Raw genomic sequence first — 19107 nt, 5'->3', positions numbered from 1 at the left:
GCAATGGAGCAAAATATTGGTGTGTGTGGTTGTAGGATGTGTGCGTGCGTGCGTGCGTACGCGGGGCAGCATTTTTCTTGTAAAACAAAGGGGGGCCTAGCAAAAAAACTTTGGGAACCACTGCACTAGAGGTAGGCTGATTGATCCAAATATTCATCATACATTAAAATATGAAAGCTGAGTTTGTATTGTATTAACTAATTATTGTGATTTAGTGGTCATACAAATTTTTGCAGAATTTGCAAATTAATGATGTTTCATCTCATAAATCATGACACAATGTTCTCTCCTACATAAGCTGCCTTTATAGGGTATTGTAAAGTATCATATAGCACTACCATACATGTATTTTGGCAAGACAGCTTCTTTTTTTCTTTCTAACACAATGACAACAGTAAAAGTGTTTTTGGAACATGAAAATTCTCTGATGCTAGGGAAGTTCCCTTAAAATTGTCTTCACATCTGTTTTCACAGCCACACAATCTCAGCTTTCTCTAGAATACATTATGGGACAACACCTTGAAAAATGTCTCATTTAACAACTGTCACAGACCTAAACAATATTAGCACTAGAAGTAGAATTTAAGTTACCTACCAGCCATTTGACTGTGGAATTCTTCTCATGCAATTGAAGGACGGTTTACTTCTTGAGCGTTTATATCAGGAAGTGAACAGCTCTGACTGTTCCTGCACACTTCCTGATTCTGAGGCAAACAGGTCACTGATGATTAATATCCCTCTCACTCACTTACAAAACCTTACCGTAAATGGACTGATTCTTTCTTGTATAGCGTTTTCTACTCTCCTAAAGTACTCAAAGCGCTCTATACAACACAGCCAGGAATTGAACCACCAACCACCCCACACTGTGCAGTGCGTGTGCAATTATGCTTGTGGATCATACCTTATGCATTTATAACACATTTGAGATTTATTCCCTATATGTACAACACTAACCAGTGGCATCATATACATATTTTTAAACAGGATTTTTGTTTCAGCTGACAGCATCTATGACGCACAATCCAAAGACAGTGAAAGTTACAGGTCTGTTGCACTTAACTATAGTAACAGAGCTCATAGTGTGTAAAGGAGGTAGCTTTTGAATACAGAGCACATTGAAACATTGTGTGTTTTAAGGTCATATGAGGATTTTAGGAAGGCTGCTAAACAGAGAGGGCTTATTGCTCATTATACAGGCCTATATCTCACACAGCAGAAAAAGGGAAGTTAACTGATAATAGTATGCAATCACCTTAGCTGAGTTGATTAACCCTTTAAGACCTACCATAGAACCAAGTCTGCCAGATCTTATATTATATTTTTACATGCTATAGTGCCATTTTTGGGAGCATTTCAAGTTGCTATACATCAATACAATCATTATAACCCAAATTTTAATAATATGTTTGCATTAAGTGCATAGTAACTACATAAATTGCAAAAAATGCAATAAATTACAAAAAATTTGAAAATTGTTTTTGTTTTTTAACATATATTTAACCCTGAACCCTTATGCTTCAGTCCCACACATTAATACAAATGCCTCTCCTAATGAGGACACAATCTTTATTTAAATTTTTATGTATAAACACAAAAATGACAACACAAAGCAAGGATAAAACCAGGCTAAAGTGCTATAAAGTGATTCCCACAGAGTACTCTAGAAACGTACATTTGTGACCTGGTCTATAGTTCAGGGTCTGACTGCTCAGCTGGTTTAGGCATTCACTCAGTTTTAACATCCTTCTGGGCTCTTGGCTTACATTGTGTTAGTGTAACTTCGTGCATTCGGTCTGTGCAGGTGCTTGTCAAGAGTCGAAGTTGTGTTAGCAGTGTTATACATTTGTTTGTGTCCTGGATGCAGTTTGTGTTTTACTATCTTTAGCATGTAACTAGCACTACAGAAGCAGAAAAAGAGCAAAGAGCAGAAGATAATGGATGGAAATGTAAATATAATATTATTTCATTCCCAAAGATAGCAAGAGTTAGCAGATAGAGAGGACAAAAGACAATGATGTAAGATTGTGTTCAAGGTTAAAGTCTTACATGCCTGGTATATGTCTTTGACAATCAGTTAAGGTTAAGGATTGCGTTAAATTCATAGTTTGTGTGAGAATAATGCGTAAGAGTGCAGACTCTAGAATGAGTGTCTTCTCAGTTTTGCAGTTTTATAGAAAAGATTGAAGCAATGGATTGATTTGGTATCTATTTTGGAAGATCTGTCATGGTCCTGGGCCATGTTGGCCCAGTATTCTTAGTTTTTGTATTTTGTTCCCTATTTATGCCTTGGTTCCTAGGTTATTTAGTTAAGATGTTCCTTATTTGGTTACCTCCTGTGTGCCCCTGTGTATCTGTGAGCCCTCGTCTCTCCTTGTGTTTTATTCCATGTTTTCCCCAGCCTGTTATGTCTGTGTTCTCCCCGTGCTCTCTCTCCTCCTGTCTGAACCTCTGTGTACTTCCTGTTTTACTTTGACAGTCTCTCGTCAGTATGTGTCATGTTGTGTTCACTCCTGCCCTGTCTCGTTATGATTATCTGTGTCAGCTGTGTTCCCCGTGTGCTCCCACTTCCCTCGTTAACCCTCTGTGTATTTATGTGCATGTCTCCATCAGGTCAGTGTCGCGTCGTCAATGTCTTCTCTCCGAACCTGTGTGTCTTTCTGTGTTCCCACGGTCTTCTGTTAGTATTCCCAGTTTAGTTCTGTTCCTTTGTGAAACCTGCAATAAAGCAGTGATTTTGAGTTCAGTTCCTGCCTCCGTGAGTTTTGCGTTTGGGTCCTCATCTGCCTCCACACAGCCGGTTCATGACAAGATCAGGTCAATTCACATACTAAATTAGTTTTTCCATTATCATGTGTAAAATTTAAAACAGAATGTTTTGTGACAACAGCCCAAAAAAGCCACAAGCAGATCCACCTCCTGTTGTGTTACTCCATGGCGCTAGTCATAATGCCTCTGCTAACACACTAAGACCTCCACCAAGGATTCCATACTCATCTTATTCTCCCATCTGCCCTTCTGCCCATCGTGACTCTCTTGGAACTGGACAACTCTCCCCCCCCGGTTCATTTCCCAGGATACTCTCACGGACACAGCGACCAGGATTCAACAGACTGTGTTCCTCTCGTGTAGCATTCTTTGGCCTCGTTACCTTCCTCGTTTCTCGGCCATTTGTGAATGTTATAGGTTGGGTCATGTTCTAAGTCTTGAATTTCTGTTTTTGTTCATAAAACCTGTAAACAGTTCTTCTAGTCCATTGAGTCTGCTTTTGGGTCCAACGCTCTCATTTTGACCAGTTCATGACAACTACTTTGCAATTTGTTCATTTGTTCTGTCTCAATAAAGAGTGCCAATCAAAGACAACACTTTAGTATTTAGGATACTTGATTTAAAAAAAAAATCACACAAATCACAGGTTGTATTTTTTACTTTCTCTCTCTCTCTCTCTCTCTCTCTCTCTCTCTCTCTCTCTCTCTTTTATTATTATTTTTTATCCACTTTAAATCCCAACTTGTAATGAGACTTGGTAAGAGGACTGCAGTTCACCTTTAGATGGCACCATTGATCTTCACAACATAAACTAGTGGATCTCTGCACACAGAACAGGTTTATACATGTTGGATATATACAGCATGGCAGCATGACTTATTTATCTTATGTTTTTGTTTTTCTTAAAGAAAAAAAATATTTCTGTACTACACTTTCATTGATATGCACAATAATCATGTAGTTATCAAAAATAAAAATATATATTTTTTCAAATGATTCAATAATTACATCATTATTTACAGCATAAACTTTATAAAAAGAAGGCTGTACTTGTCTCTCTCTCTCTCTCTCTCTCTCTCTCTCTCTCTCTCTCTCTTTTTTATTTTTTTTTTGTATCCACTTTAAATCCCAACTTGTAATGAGAGGACTGCAGTTCACCTTTAGATGGCACCATTGATCTTTACAACATAAACTAGTGGATCTCTGCACACAGAACAGGTTTATACATGTTGGATATATACAGCATGGCAGCATGACTTATTTATCTTATGTTTTTGTTTTTCTTAAAGAAAAGAAAATATTTCTGTACTGCAATTTCATTGATATGCACAATAATCATGTAGTTATCAAAAATAAAAAAATTTTTTTTCAAATGATTCAATAATTACATCATTATTTACAGCATAAACTTTATAAAAAGAAGGCTGTACTTGTCTCTCTCGCTCTCTATCTCTCTCTCTCTATATGTGTGTGTGTGTATGTATGAGTTATTAAAGCTGTTTCAAATCATTTCAAATAATGTATACAGTGTATGAAGAACAAAAAGAGCATATTATAATGACAGCACCAATGAAGTTGAGGGAAGATGATGGCTGAGGGAGTTAAAGTTAGGCCACATGGTATAGAAAAAAGGTGGACAAACAGAGCTAAACATGCAGCTTTGAGGTTTTTGGTACCTCTGCATTAAAGTAGGTGGGGCAGAAATACAGAACTATGACTCTAGATCCCATTCTGCAATCCCATAACCATCCAGGAGAGCTCTTATATGTCAAGTATAGAGATTGCTTAGAGAAAAGATATTTTCTACCTTACAGTAAGACCAAAAGCGAATCTAATTCCATTTCATAAACAAGGTCCCTTGATAATAGTCAAGATTGTTCTCTCTGGGAAAAGCTGCTTGGATAGTTCAGAAATGTGCACTCTTTCTCCTTTGGTCCATCACCCATCTGGCAGGGTTCATGTCCAGCTTTAAAATATTAAGCAGCCAGGGGTCCTGCTGTGCACCTCTAATGAATTCTTCCATGCTCACAGTACCTGTAAAACACAAAAAACAGCAAAACCCGACTCATTTTCTCACCTTTTCACCATTTCCACTCTTGTCCTATCTACATTTGCATTCACTGCAAATTAATTATCATTATTAAAAAATGCTCACCATCCCCATCAGTATCAACAGCTGCTAATATTCGATCAACAACCTCATCGACAGTAAGACAGGAATCACTTGTGTTGTCCTTGGAGATTTTCTTAACCCGATAGATGCTCTGGATAAAAGCAATGATTTTTATAAAATAAGAAAATATATAGTTAGGTCTTAGGAATTTTAGTACACATCGTTATGTAAATAAAACAATAATTAAGGCAATAATAATAATGATAGCAGAAATCAATACAATATTGAACTGAAGATTTGGAAATGAGCAGAATAAGAGACAAAGAAATTCATTTATTAACTGGAAATATTATGGGCATCACATAAATAACAGCATCACCAGAAGCCATTACATTCTTCATCAGAAATAGAAATGTCCAATAGTTAAAATTCATTCTTAAAAAAAATATCTTAAAAATTTTCTTTTTCTCTCTTTCCATTGTCCTTAGCTTCTGAAATACAAAAATACAGTATATGAGATTTATCAGGCTAAACATATAACACAGTTTAATTATCACGTATTTAGAGTTACAGACTACCATAAGTAATTTGAAATGTATATTTGGTAGAGTCACGTTTGGTTAAAAAAAAGGTTTGTTGTCTTTTTTTGTACTTATATTCTCAGCACTTACTCTGTTAGGAAATACAGTGAAATCCCAAGGATACAGTGCTTTTAAAGCATTTGCATACTCTCTAAAGCACTTGACAGTAAAAGCAAATATTAGGAACTTTGCTAGGGAAGTACATATCAAAGACCACAGCTTGTTAAGTATATGTAAACGCTATCATAGACAAAATGTAAAAAATAAATACACTGAGATGCATCATTCTGAACATAAAATTTCTATTTTATAAAAAGAAAATATTTTTCCTTTGGTTCACATTTAGGACTTACATCGATTATTGACCGTAGTTCATTCCTATCCACGTATCCATTTCCATCTTTGTCGTACACCTTGAATGACCAGCGCAGTTTATGCTCCAGGTCTCCCCGGAAAACAAGATTTAGTGCTGCCACAAACTCAAGGAAATCAATTGTATTGTCCTAAAAGAGAGGTTAGATGAGAACATTTTGGTTACTTTATCACATTTCATGATATGACTGTAAGCCAGGCTGTAGCAGGTTTCATTCTCTCACCCCATTTTTATCAAACGCTCGAAACATGTTCTCTGCATAATCAGAAGCTTCTCCTGTAGATTCCACACCAAAGAAACGCTTAAACTCATGCAGAAAAAGTAATCCACTCGGGCATTCCAAAATAAACTTTTTGTACATATCCTGGATGATTTTAATGTCTATCTGCTCAGTGCTCTCTGTTTGCTGCGTCTGCCCCATGTCTGTCATGTAATTCAGTCCATAGTCCTGAAACCTTTCTGTACAGCTTCCACGACGAGTTGGACAGATTTAAAATGGACGTCTGACACTCTTAGGTGTTTTTTTTATAACCCGCTAGAATCACAGAGCTCTACTTTCTTTATGGGGCAGGTGATTAGTGGCCTTGGGATTACTGTGGTAATACGTTGCTAGGGTTTCCTCTTGCTGAGTTAATTAGGTTTGTAGCTAATTGTGGGCCTAGGCCAAACTCAGAAGAGCAACACCAGTGATATTCCAACATTAACATCAAAGGTGTGTGCATTCAGATTGGCATACAGTACACTGGTGTCTGTAAAAAGAACAAAAATAAATTAGCGAATATTAGTGTAATAGCAATAGATGGGAGTTAAATAGCAAGGGACAAAGGACACATCTTGTCTTTTTTTCAAATGTATTAATTTATAAATAAAGAAATGAAAAAAGAAAGTCAAAAGCTTGCACAATTTGGTTCAATGAGGCAAAAACAATGCAACAAGCTGAAATGCAATATTAGCCACAATGGGAAGTTTGAAGCTTGAACTTTGGTCATCTGTACTTCCCAAACACAGTGTGTTGTTAAAAATCATGACCAACATTGCTGGTGCTCCTGCCCTTATTTTTGGACTCCGGGCTCAAATTGTTTTCCGAAAAACAACCAATTTTCAACCTTTCAAATGTCGTTGTTGAGTGATTTTGAAATGAATAACTTCAAATTTACACTTATTTATCTCTGTAGTCTTTTTCAAACTATAAAGAAATAGATAGATGTGCTGCTTTGTTACATAAATTCTTTTGCAGATTTGCTGAGCAGTTTAGGTTTTGTCACATTAATTTGCAGACAATAGCAAAACAACGACCCAAAGGAGATCCTTCAAGATATATTATTTTCCTTTTTACTGTTTCAATTATTAACCAAATAGCCAAATCATTTCCAGCAGCAGTCTCAGCTGCAGTTCATGATTGCACTTTTCATGCGAGAGGAATCACCAAAGGTTTGTTCTAAAGCTCCTATACAGACATATAGCTTCGGCTGACTCTAAAGCTGACTTACGTGTTCATGTAACTGCTGACTGGGTCATGTTCACGTGGCAATCCTTAACCAGTGCTTCTTTTCTATTTAGAAAAAAGAAGCTAAGCAACTAAGACGCTTTAGGTCATCTTATAGATTGCATTAGCACCACAGGCTAGAGAGCCAAATCCTATAGAGTGAAAACATCCCTAAATGTGTCCAAGTTTGCCATTAGTATGTTGCATCATTTTAAGAATAGCTTAAAATTATTTGTTTGATGCTTAATAATTCTATTAAAACATAAGCAATACAAAGCAAGAACTACTTACATAGTTGCTAGGGATTATTTGTAATATTCTGTATCTCTTATTCTCTGTCTTATTATATGTTTTTAAGTAATTCTCCTTTTATTTTGAGTTTTTTCTTTCTCTGTTTTTAGTACTTCTAAGATTGTAAAATATTGTGACAGGGTTGTGGTCTCTGGCTCTACTGCAATGGAGGGGTGGTATGATAAGCTCATGGGATGGTCCTGAGAGGTCGTAGGGGACAGGTGAGATGGATGAACTAATGAACTCTGCCCCTTTTTAGTATTTGGAGTCGGGAAGGAGGAGTGTGTTGTGTGGGAAAACCTGTTTCCCAGTTGAACATAAGGTGCAGAACCAGTGGATAGTGCTGTTTCAAATTAAAAGTGCTACGACTGACACTCAAACGCTGGTGTGGGTCCTGATCCTTTCACAAACATTTTGTATATTTTCTTTGACTATAGCTACTGAGAAGTATGTCTGAAACCTCAGCGTGAAGTGACTTCTCACTTAAATTGTCATTTTAGGGCCCTGTTAGATGATATTACACACTGTCAGTCAGTTTTTAACTGCAAAGCATGAGCAGCAACTATTGACTTTCTGGAGTTTTTTAAAGTGTACACTATAAAAAAATTGTAATAAAAATAGTTTACTGTGTATTTTACAGTTTTGTACTGTTCTTTTAGAATATCATTAAATTTACATAAATAGACTGTGATTTTACATTTCAAATGTGAATTAAAGGTAAAATCACTGTAAATCTAATAAAACATATTTTTCTTGTTTTTTAAATGTATTTGTCTGTACATATGCATATTTAGATTGTTAAAATACATTCACAAATGTATCATAATTTCACAAATATTTGTCCGTTATTTGAAAGATTGAACTGTTAAATTCAAATGTAATGCTATGGAAAAGTATATAACATGATTCTTATAAACTTTTTTACATCAAATAATAATAATTATTATTGCTATTTAGGGCGATCGTGGCTCAAGACTCTCGGTCGTTGTGTCCTTGGGCAAGACACTTCACCTACCACCTACTGGTGATGGCCAGAGGGGAATTATAAAGTGGAATTATAAAGCGCTTTGAGGGTCTCAAAAAGCGCTATATGAATGCAATCCATTATTATTTAAACCAACTGTTAACTGTATATTTCTGTACATTTAAGTATTATTATTCATATTGCCGCATTCATTGACCTTGTTTACAGGTAATTTCATTGTTTAATCACGTTAAAATGTTCCTAATTTAATGTTTAAAAGCACTTGAAAAAGGCAAAATCCCATGTAAAATTAGGGCAACAAACTGTATTGTCATTTCTGAAAATAACCGTATTTTCATGTGAAAGTTATTTTCTGGTATTATTTTGGCGCCCCAGCTGCCGGAATACTACTGTTTTTATAGGATTTTTTTTTTTTACGGTGTACCCTGAATCATTTCTTCTTCTTCTTCTTCTTCTTGAAATAATAAAAATGTGAATTTTGATTAAAAAGCTTTTCAGAAAAATAAAAATATTTTTGTATTGTATCTTGAATCCTTTCCAGCATATACAAGCAGACACAAGTCCAGTTGCTTTTCATTTGTATTGCAGGAAAAATGGCATTGATAAGCAGTGTTTAATCGTGTTTTCAATCACAATGAGGTGGTATTAAAAGCATCATCTGCCCAAGATCACTGATGTAACTTGGAATTCCCTTTTTGCTGATGTCTCACTTGTTAGCTGGCAGTTTAACAGTGTGATCCACACTTAAATCCCTGAGATCTGATTAGAGGTTACTCTAGATTATCACACAGGTCCAAAAGAAAAATATGTTCACTTGCTATGTGTAACTGCATGTATCAATCGTCATGATATGTATTTTTGTGTTATGTATTTCTGTCTGTTAACCATAGCAGTTCTCAAAGTTGCAGCAAAAGGTTATTGTATTTTAGTTGTTTTAATGCTCATTTGGAATGCATCAAAAGGGAAGGTTGTAGGAGAAGGAAGACAACCATCCATACAACTTTCTCCATATTTAACATGCTGCTGCCTTTCCATAAATATGTTTTAAATTCAGATCATCACTGCTTCATCGCTGGCTTGAATCTTTAAGAGGTCAGTGGCTTCTTCTTTTGTTGATCTGATTATGTTGTTGTGTTAGACTTTATCTGCAAATCCCTTTTTGCACTGAGATTAGCATACTTCCCCAACGTGCAACAGGGACAGACTCTGGCAGTGACTCAGAAAGTGGATTTCAGTACATGCTATTGTTACACGGGGAATGCAATTTTTAAATTTCTATTTATTTATTGTATTTATTTATTACATTGGCTGTGTTCTTCTTTAATTGTTTTATTTTTTTGTGTAGATAGATTAAGAAATAAAAGTAATCAAAATCCTAATTAAAATTATGCATCCCTAAACTTGCTCCAAACTCTTTGCCATCTTGACTGGATGTTACGGTCGCTGACCTCTAGTGGCTCTCCCTCTGTGGAAGAGTTTTTTTTCTCCTTTTTCTTGTGTTGCAGGTCTGCCTCATGAGCCACAGCTGAGGTGTGTTCCAGCTCGTCAGCCACAGCATATAGTCTGCCATCCTAAACTGCCACACCCCTGCCACTTCCCCCATTTTTGCCAGAGCTGTGAGCTATAATGTTTTGGGCAGCAGGTGTGTGTGTGTGTGTGTGTGTGTGTGTGTGTGTGTGTGTGTGTGTGTGTGTGTGTGTGTGTGTGTGTGTGTGTGTGTGTGTGTTTGTGTGTGTGTGTGTGTGTGTAAGTAAGTGTAAGTAAGCAGGTAGGGGTTCTCTGCCATTTTTGTTTCAACTGTTTTCTCCTGTTTTTGGTTAGACAGGGAGCTCAGCCATTGTATTTTGTTTTGGTTAGTGAGTACTTGGTTTGATTTTTAGCTAAAGGGGGTGTTTTGTTTGTTGTTTTGGCCTTGGAGACCCTGAAGAAGAGAGCTTCCCTGTGTTTATTTTTACTGTAGTAGTTTCGGGCAATAAATCATGTTTAATGACATCTATTCTCCAGTAGTTCACGTTTTCTCTTTCACTCTGTGTTACCCCTCGCCCCAGTCAACACTTCGTTTTTAAGTGGGGCGTAACACTGGAATTGAAATAATCATTTGTAAATGTAATCTTAGTTATAGAATTAATCACACATTCCCCCCCCCCCCCCCCATTTCTTGTGTATGACTTATTATAATTTGGAAGTTGGCTTGCTCAAGGTTTGCTAGACATTCTCAGCAGAGGTTGATATGCCACCACTATGTCTGATGTAATCATGTCAAAGACTTTACTGACTCTGTTTTATCCATCCTTCGATTTTCTACCGCTTATCTGGGTTCAGGTCACAGAGACATGCAGTCTAAGGAGAAAAGCTCAGACTCTCCTCACCACAGTCACCTCTTTCAGGTCATCTGGGGGCACACTGAGCCAAGCCAGCCAAGATAATCTCTCCAGTCAGATGCCCGAACCACCTCATCTGCCTCCTTTTCTATTTCTACAAGAGAGCAAATGCATTTAAATACTGAAAGCTAGAGTAACACATTCCATTTGGTAGCTACTAGAACAAAACAAAAAATTATTTCAACAATATGACACTTTGCTCTTACACTCCTTTCTCTGTAAAGAAATATGAAATGTGCCTTTCTAGAGTCTTTTTGTTCAGTTGTTATACGCCTGTTTCCATTAAATGTTGGGTACAGTGTGTAGTTAGACTTATAAACTAAAATCCACTACTGAGTACCTATAGTACAGATCATCAGAAGATAAAGAAAACTGAATATGTGAAATAAATTCTTGTTGTTGTTCTCTACCAACCACCAGAGGGCGCAGTGCCTCTGTCGCTCCCGTCATGATGTCATTATAACTGAATGAGTAATGGCGCCTAAAGAGTCCTCTCTCTTTTTTCTTTCTTTGTTGTAGAAGCACAGTATGTCAGTAAATGGAAAAGCGTGCCTATGAACAATTTTTATAATTGGAAATTTCATCCCCCTAACTACATATTTGTGCACAACACTTTTTCCCAGGTTCAGTCTGGGATGCTGCTGCATTTGCGCTCCATAAAGAAACTCAAACAAGACTTAAGTCTTGTTTGATTGTTTTCCTTCATCTTTTTCTTCTTCTTAATTTTAGGTTTATTGAGAAGGCAGGTCAATCAAATTCTTAATTAAAATTACACAACAAGCAACAAACAACATAGTCAAATCTCTTGTCTCTTACTGAAAATACCATCATGTATTCTGCTCTGGCTCACTTTCACTAGCCAAAGGGATATTTAACTTATTAACTGAAAGCTATGACTCTGCTTCTAAGGTCACAAGTCAGTTAAGACCTGGTAATGAAGCTTGGCAAGTTGTTTAAATGAGCAGAACTTTGCACTTTAATCCTCATCTGGGCTTTTATTTGAGGTTTTCTTCATGGTAATAGTGCTTTAATATATGTATGGTAAGTTATTCAGCATGATTTAGAAGCCCTCTAGATATTCGGGAAACACACCGTAAAAAAGTACAAGCACCCTACGGTCTTAAATAGCCACAAGATTATAGATCTAAAGTTAGAAACACAATTGTGCTCATGTTGAGTGAAGTTTACTGTAAGGATTGTCTGAAAGGATTAAATGAAAGGCATCATGGACTATTCTATTTATGTCTTGACGTTGTCCTGCCAATTCCAGTTGTACCATGCACTTCAAAGTATGCTCAACTTTTTAATTATTCAGTTTGATAGATATTTAAAATCGATTAGCTTGTGCTACTTTATTTTAAATAAAGCAACAAAACAAAAACCAACAAAACTACAACAAAATGGATAATAAGGTTTTTGCTGCCTTTGACAAGATTATGCTCTTTAATAAAAGATTCTAATCGTGATGTCTAATGAGCATTCCAACATTATTTTTATATAAACTTTCAATTTGTCCACTGTTATATAATGTATTATCAAGTAACAAAATAATTTTTAACAATAACAGAAAACATGTGGTCTGAATTTGTATTATATTAATGTGCTTCTATGCTCTCTACTGACTGATGCTAAAGAAAGGCAAAATATCAACAAAAAAGAAAGAAAGATCAGAACACTTATGTGATTATGTTTCAACCACAATATACTGTTGCATTATAAAGTTAAAGTATTAGGTTTCAGATAGTAATGCATTAGTGTACAACAGTTAGGCCCCACTTTATTGGTTACACCTATACTGTGCTTGAATTTGACGTTTATGATCAACAAAAAAATCGAAAGATAGTAAAAAAGAAGAAAAAGAAAATTATTTTTTTTGTCAGATTGTGTCCACCAGATGGTGACATTGGTTCACTTTTTGAGCTACCTGTCTGCACACTTCAGTGTGGGTTAAGTACCCCTGATACAGGTTCTGAGACTAAGCACAGAGTGAGTTGTGCATTTACTGATCCATTAATCAGTTTGTAACAATCCAAATGCTTCACATTCAGAAAAACCTTGAAGAAAAAAAGTTGAATGGATTTGGTTATTAAAGTTTCTCGTAATGTAAAGCACTGAAAGCAAGTAGCATATACAGTAAATGCTATTGGGAAGCTGTCCCAAAACACAAAACAATACATCACAACTGACAACACAGGCACAGCCCAACAATCAAACTTTGCTCACAATTGAATTGTGGCAGAATTTATAAAATGAATTAAATCTATCTTATTGTCAAATATAGAATCATTCATCATTACTCTTTTCCTATCTTATTTACATATAATATAACATTATCAGAAGAATTTTGTTTTGTCATATACTTAAAACTGCTTAATACCATAGAAGGTGCAAAAAAATGAGTGCAAGAAAAGCATTCATAATTTTTTTGTGCCTTCCATCTACACAAAACAAGACTCGTTTATGATATTGCAGATCCGACAAGGGAGCTGTGCATCACACTGCATGTCTACTAAAGCTTACTTACTTTACAATACACCGTTTCAAATTACATCCAATGTCTTGCATGATACAGCATTTAAAGTTATAAAACTGCTAAAAGATTGAAATACTAAAGCTCAATTTGATCTTATATCTTTTTCTAAATTAATGGCACCAGTAATGTCATGAAAGATTGTTTATATTGTATCTCAAATTGTACTGTATTTATTTATTTTTATTTCATATTATATGTTTTCTTCTAAGGCTTTTAAACTTTGTTTTCAAATTCATCAAAATGACTTATTATATTATTATATATATTTGGATAACTGATACACTACAACTCATTTATAACACTTTGCATAATGCTTTAGATAAATTTCAAAATAGGATCGCAGAGTATAATATTTTTGCGCTCTGCTGGTAAATGTCCACTGGGTGGTGGCAAAATATCACTTCAAATTCGACACCAATGTTCTATTAACCACACCATTTGCATCTATTACTCATAACTTATAAGAGCTTTCTGTACTTGTGAGTGTTACTGCCTCCATCTGTTACCATCTGTCACTATATGGGATGAAAGTCTTTACTTTTTTCTCCCAAAACTGATAATAAAAAAGTTATTTTTTAATATGAATGGATGGATGTTTGTGAGTGTTTAACTGGAACAAAAAATAACCACAATAATGATTTAAAACACATTTTTATCATCACTTTTATAAATAATTGTTAAAGCACAGCACTTATAAGCTCTCTCCAGCCTTTCTCTTTGTGGGTTTAGTGTTTATATAATTGATTAAAGCAGCCAGAATGCCTTAGAGCTTTTATAAATGATCAGCCACAGAATGTGAGCAAGAAAAGAAGATTTATCACTTCATTCGTTTTTTGAAGTGATAACAAGAAATCAAAATATTTAAATTCCAAATAACTTGGAGGACACTTCCATTTGAACAAACATTATTTAAGGAAGTCAGACTTGAATTTTGAAATAAAATTACAGAGGTGTGGACTCGAGTCATATGACTTGGACTCGAGTCAGACTCGAGTCATTAATTTTATGACTTTAGACTTGACTTGAAAAAATGTTCTAAGACTTGTGACTTGACTTGGACTTTTACACCAATGACCTGGGACTTGAATTGGACTTGAACCGGTTTACTTGAAAAGACTTGATATTTTACCCCAAATATAAAATTTAACATGCATATTATATAGAGATTGAAAATGTGACGTCATTCACGGGTAGAACCGCAAAGGATTCTGGGAACTCGTGGCAAGCGGTACTAGCGCACGCAGGCTTTCAATTAAAATCAGTTATACAGCGATAAAAAGAAACACAAAAATGTCAAGAAGCTGTTGTATTATTAACTGCAATAGCCGGTCGCATGACAGCCACGGGAAGCCGACGGGTAAAGAGATCGGTTTGTTATCGGATTACGTCGTTGAAGAGAAATTGTTCGAGCCATGTTTCCGAAGTAACAAAGACGCGACGGATGGCCTGGATTGCAGCCATTCAAAGATCAAATATAACGTCCCAGAACACTCCAGCTCACAGGTTAGTCTGCTCCAAGCATTTACACGAAGGTCAGTGTTTTTTAGTAGTTAATACGTCATTTTTCTTAACATAATTGGTGATATAGGTTACAAGCAAGTCTGGCGCTGAACAGAAATTGTCGCGCTATGCTCCTTTGTTTATTGTGCATAAATAGTGAATTGTCCTGACACAATATTGCGTTTCGCCTCTGTTATTATGGCACATTGACAAAAACATATACTTTTATTCACAGGATAAAACAGGTTTTTTGTATCACTAATTGTCCAGTACGATTACAGCATACAGTATTATTGTCACTGCTACATTTCTGTGATGGGTACCAGAAATTATTTCCACTACTAATTAATTACCGTTGAGCTCAAAGGTCCTATTAATAAACGGTTAAGGAATGTGTATTTATGACGACAATTTGTGAGACTGGTAAACTTATGATACGTACGATGGTCTTTCGTTCTACACGGTGCATTTCAAGGTCCTGCACCCATCCGTCGGTAAACTGTACCTGGGCTTGTTGCAGTGACCTGAAGTTACTAAACTTCATGAGTGTATGCACTCACTCCAAGAAGCGTATAATTATAAATATGCATATAAATATGCTAAGATGAGATAGCTGACTTCATCTAACTAGCAAATGTTGTCCAGGCTACGTTGGTGATACAGTTTTTTTTAATGTGTATGATATTTTTGTCATGCGATTTTAAAGCTGGTCCTAAAACCGCATCCAAGAATAACATGCAGCTTATCTCAGAACTGTTGGTGAAAATTATCCTTGGAGCTAGGTTTAACTGAGCTGCATTTTAAAGAGGTGCAATTTCACAATTTGTGTATATTTTCTAAGTTCACTATTTTGTCATGTGTTGAGAAAAACACAGATTTTAAAATTACATGGTCTAATATTTACATTTAGCATATAACTGCAACATTATTTTTTCGTTTTTTTTTTTTTTAAAGACTCGAAAGGACTTGAAATTCAAAGTTTCAGACTTGTGACTTGACTCGGACTTTTACACCAGTGACTTGAGACTCGACTCTGACTTGCCTGACATTACTTGAGACTTGACTTGAGACTTGAGGATAAAGACTTGAGACTTACTTGAGACTTGCAAAACAATGACTTGGTCCCACCTCTGTAAAATTATACCAAACTTTTTTTTTTTTAGAGAATTTGGCTATATTCCATTCAACACAGTGCAAATAGCTTGTAACTGAAAAACTAAAATGTACAAAAATGAGCCCAGGGCCTCAGAAGGGTTAAGGCTAATAAACCAAAGCTCAGGTAATCTAGAAAGAGAGGTAGCAGTAAGTCAGAGAAAAATCAAGCAAAGAAGCATGGAGGTGTACGAAGGGCAATAAAATGTAAGTGTAAATGTTTTCTGTGGGACTACTTAAGCAACAATGCAAAACAAATCAACGATTGGTCTGGAAGCTTAACATATTTTGGGAAGACACACTGGAAAGCCCAGTGCTATTTGTCCAGCATTACCAATCATTCAGCCTTGCTTCAGCATATCTATCAAGCTTCCCCATCTGCCCTGATGGAAAGCTATTGTTGACATAAAAGCATTTAGTCCACATTTAGCATATTGTGTCATGCAAGAAGGCTTTACATTATACTAAACACTCAGATAGTGAAAAAGGTGACTTCAGTTGCCGATTGAAAGACCCACAGTGGATGTTACATGTTTCACCAAACAGAGTTCACACAGTACTTTGATGACACAGCTTCTAATTACACAGTTTTTTTTTCCCTCAGCAACCCTTCTGACATGATGTAGAAGGTACACACAAATGTTACTAATGACATTGGTGAAGGTACTGCTCTAATTAGGCTCAGAGCCTTAACTAATGTGAATAATAACAGCTGTGTTTTCTTTGCAAAAATGCCTGCAGTGGAAAAAAAGAAAACGATTTATCATACCTTTGTGCATTACATCCTGCTTAAAGATACTTTTGTTTGTATTATTTTGTTCACACCTACTATTGAAATTTGAATCCCTTTTCTGCCAGAGTAAAAAAAAAGGTCTGATATAAAGCTCATAAACTGCAGTTTGTGACTAATACTATATTTAGTACAGCCATAAGATAGTTTTGGGGATAGATTTAACTGTTAACATTTGAAGGTTTTCAACAAGTTCGGCTTATCATGCAACTCTTTATTTATTTGCTAAATTTTGGTTGTAAACAGAGTATATAGGGTATATACAGCATTGCCAGAAAAGTTCCACTTCAGTAAAAGAGCAACCCAAATCCTCTTCCTTATTATAAAACTGCAGAGAAAGTTGTAATCCATTTTAATATAATTGTCCTTGAACTGGACATTCTGAAATGAAAAAGAACAGGTGTATAAATCTCCTGGGTTAAAACCTGTGAGGAGGAATCTTGATTATTTTTATGGTTTGCTTTCAATAGAGATTTATGTAGAATTTCCAGTTAATGGCTAGTTTTTTCCAGTTAATGGCTACTTTCAATTATGCTTGAGAAAAAAAAATCTTCAAGGTCAAACCAGTGTTTTTCCAGACTTTTTCTCACTTGACATCTCATGATGAAAAATCTGTGGAGGTCAACAGTCACCACTGTTTGTGATTAAAAAGAAGAATGGCTCAGATGAAAGGAGGACACATTGATTTTTAATTTCTCTCTGCACAACACTCTGTCAACATATAGTTTTAGTCCATCCTTTGTCTTTTTTAGTTCACACAAATACACACACATATATAAAATATCTCAAGGACGAGGGAAATATCTCTCTAGGTTACAAACAGAGGACTTTGGTTCTTTTGCAAGTTGTTTTGCATTTCTATTTTTAATGTGCTAAAGAGTAAAGTCAAAATTGGTTACAGTGAAACATACTTAATAAACCCAAGACTTATGCTCCCTTACACCACTAATGATTAGAAAATGTCAAACTGTGTATACGTCTGTATACATACAGTATTTGAAAGGCCTTGATGTAATGGATCAGTTTAATCAATTTACATCTGTGTTTAATGCTGTTATAACATTTCTGAATATGCAAAATGGCTAAAGAAGCGTTTCTTTGTGGTGCAAAAATTAGTTTCAACACAATAATAATTAATTTCTACAATCTATATTTCAAAAAGGAGCTGATTTTTTTTTTGCCACTAGATCTACTGAAGTTCATCACATAGTTAGGCTTGTACACCATGGATCTCTGCTTCAGGATCAAAGTGTGAATGCTGAAAAAGAATCTGGTGTCTGCACTTTTTAGTTATAAAAAAAAAAAGTGCTTTGGGTTGAGCACTATAGGAAATTCCGTATTTCATCCCAGAAGTAATGCTGAGCTAAAGAGGGAGAAGCCCTAATGCGCTTACAAAAAAGACTACACAAAGACTATTTTTTTAAACATTGGTCAGCACTGACTGTCTCAACATGTTGTTACATGGATCTTGAGTTTTCTCTCTTTATATTTTTCCCTTGATGCTTAAATATCTGCAAGAATTTTATTCAACTATCTACATTGTTCTTTTGTGGCCTTGAGCGTTTCCACATTGCAAACAGTAGATATCCAAGCAAAAACATCCTTTTCTATGCACCATAATAATTTACAAAAGAAAATGCAATAATAAACGATTTAATCAAGGCCGGATTGTATTGTATATTCCCTGATGGTACTCCCCTCAGTGTCTTTGTATTATTTATACTTTAAAGCTACTTTATCAGTTCTATCTTGCTAGTACGAGGTTGAATCTCTTGTTGCTTTAATTGCCTTAATTCTTTTCCAGCAACATGCTGACAAATGTATAATACAAAACTTCTGTTTACCCAAAGATGCTCTATTGGATTACGATTTGGTGACTTTTGAGGCAGTGTTTAGCACTGTAAACATACCACCATGTTCAAGAAAGAATTATAACATAATTTGAACTTTGTGATAGTGCTGCTGAATTATCCTGCTAAAAGCAAACATTAAAAAAGGGAGATGTCAGCCATGGTACGAATATACAGTAGGATTTAAATGATCCTCAGTTAGATATGTGCCTCACTGTGCCAATAATTTGCCCCCCACACACCAACATTGCCATAAGCCTGAATGTTAGTATTGATAACGATATTGATAAAATTAAATTTAGA

The 19107-nt window shown here is 35.5% G+C and overlaps 1 protein-coding gene across 1 annotated transcript; it reads right to left on the bottom strand.

Annotated features, from left to right (window-relative positions):
• Positions 1-2374: 2374 nt before the first annotated feature.
• Positions 2375-6357, bottom strand: LOC146583669 (guanylyl cyclase-activating protein 2-like). Its single transcript, XM_085275776.1, has 4 exons — positions 6060-6357; positions 5817-5966; positions 4925-5033; positions 2375-4803 (listed from the first exon to the last, which is right to left on the bottom strand). Exons 1-4 carry the CDS (start codon positions 6264-6266, stop codon positions 4676-4678), a joined length of 594 nt encoding a protein of 197 aa, XP_085131902.1. The 5' UTR covers positions 6267-6357; the 3' UTR covers positions 2375-4675.
• Positions 6358-19107: the final 12750 nt, after the last annotated feature.

This window comes from Mchenga conophoros, linkage group LG1, assembly GCF_057382185.1.
Source record: "Mchenga conophoros isolate Kocher_MC1m ecotype Shallow Benthic linkage group LG1, M_conophoros_male_GT1.1, whole genome shotgun sequence".
NCBI lineage: Eukaryota > Metazoa > Chordata > Actinopteri > Cichliformes > Cichlidae > Mchenga > Mchenga conophoros.
This window is presented reverse-complemented; position numbering and strand designations above follow the sequence as displayed.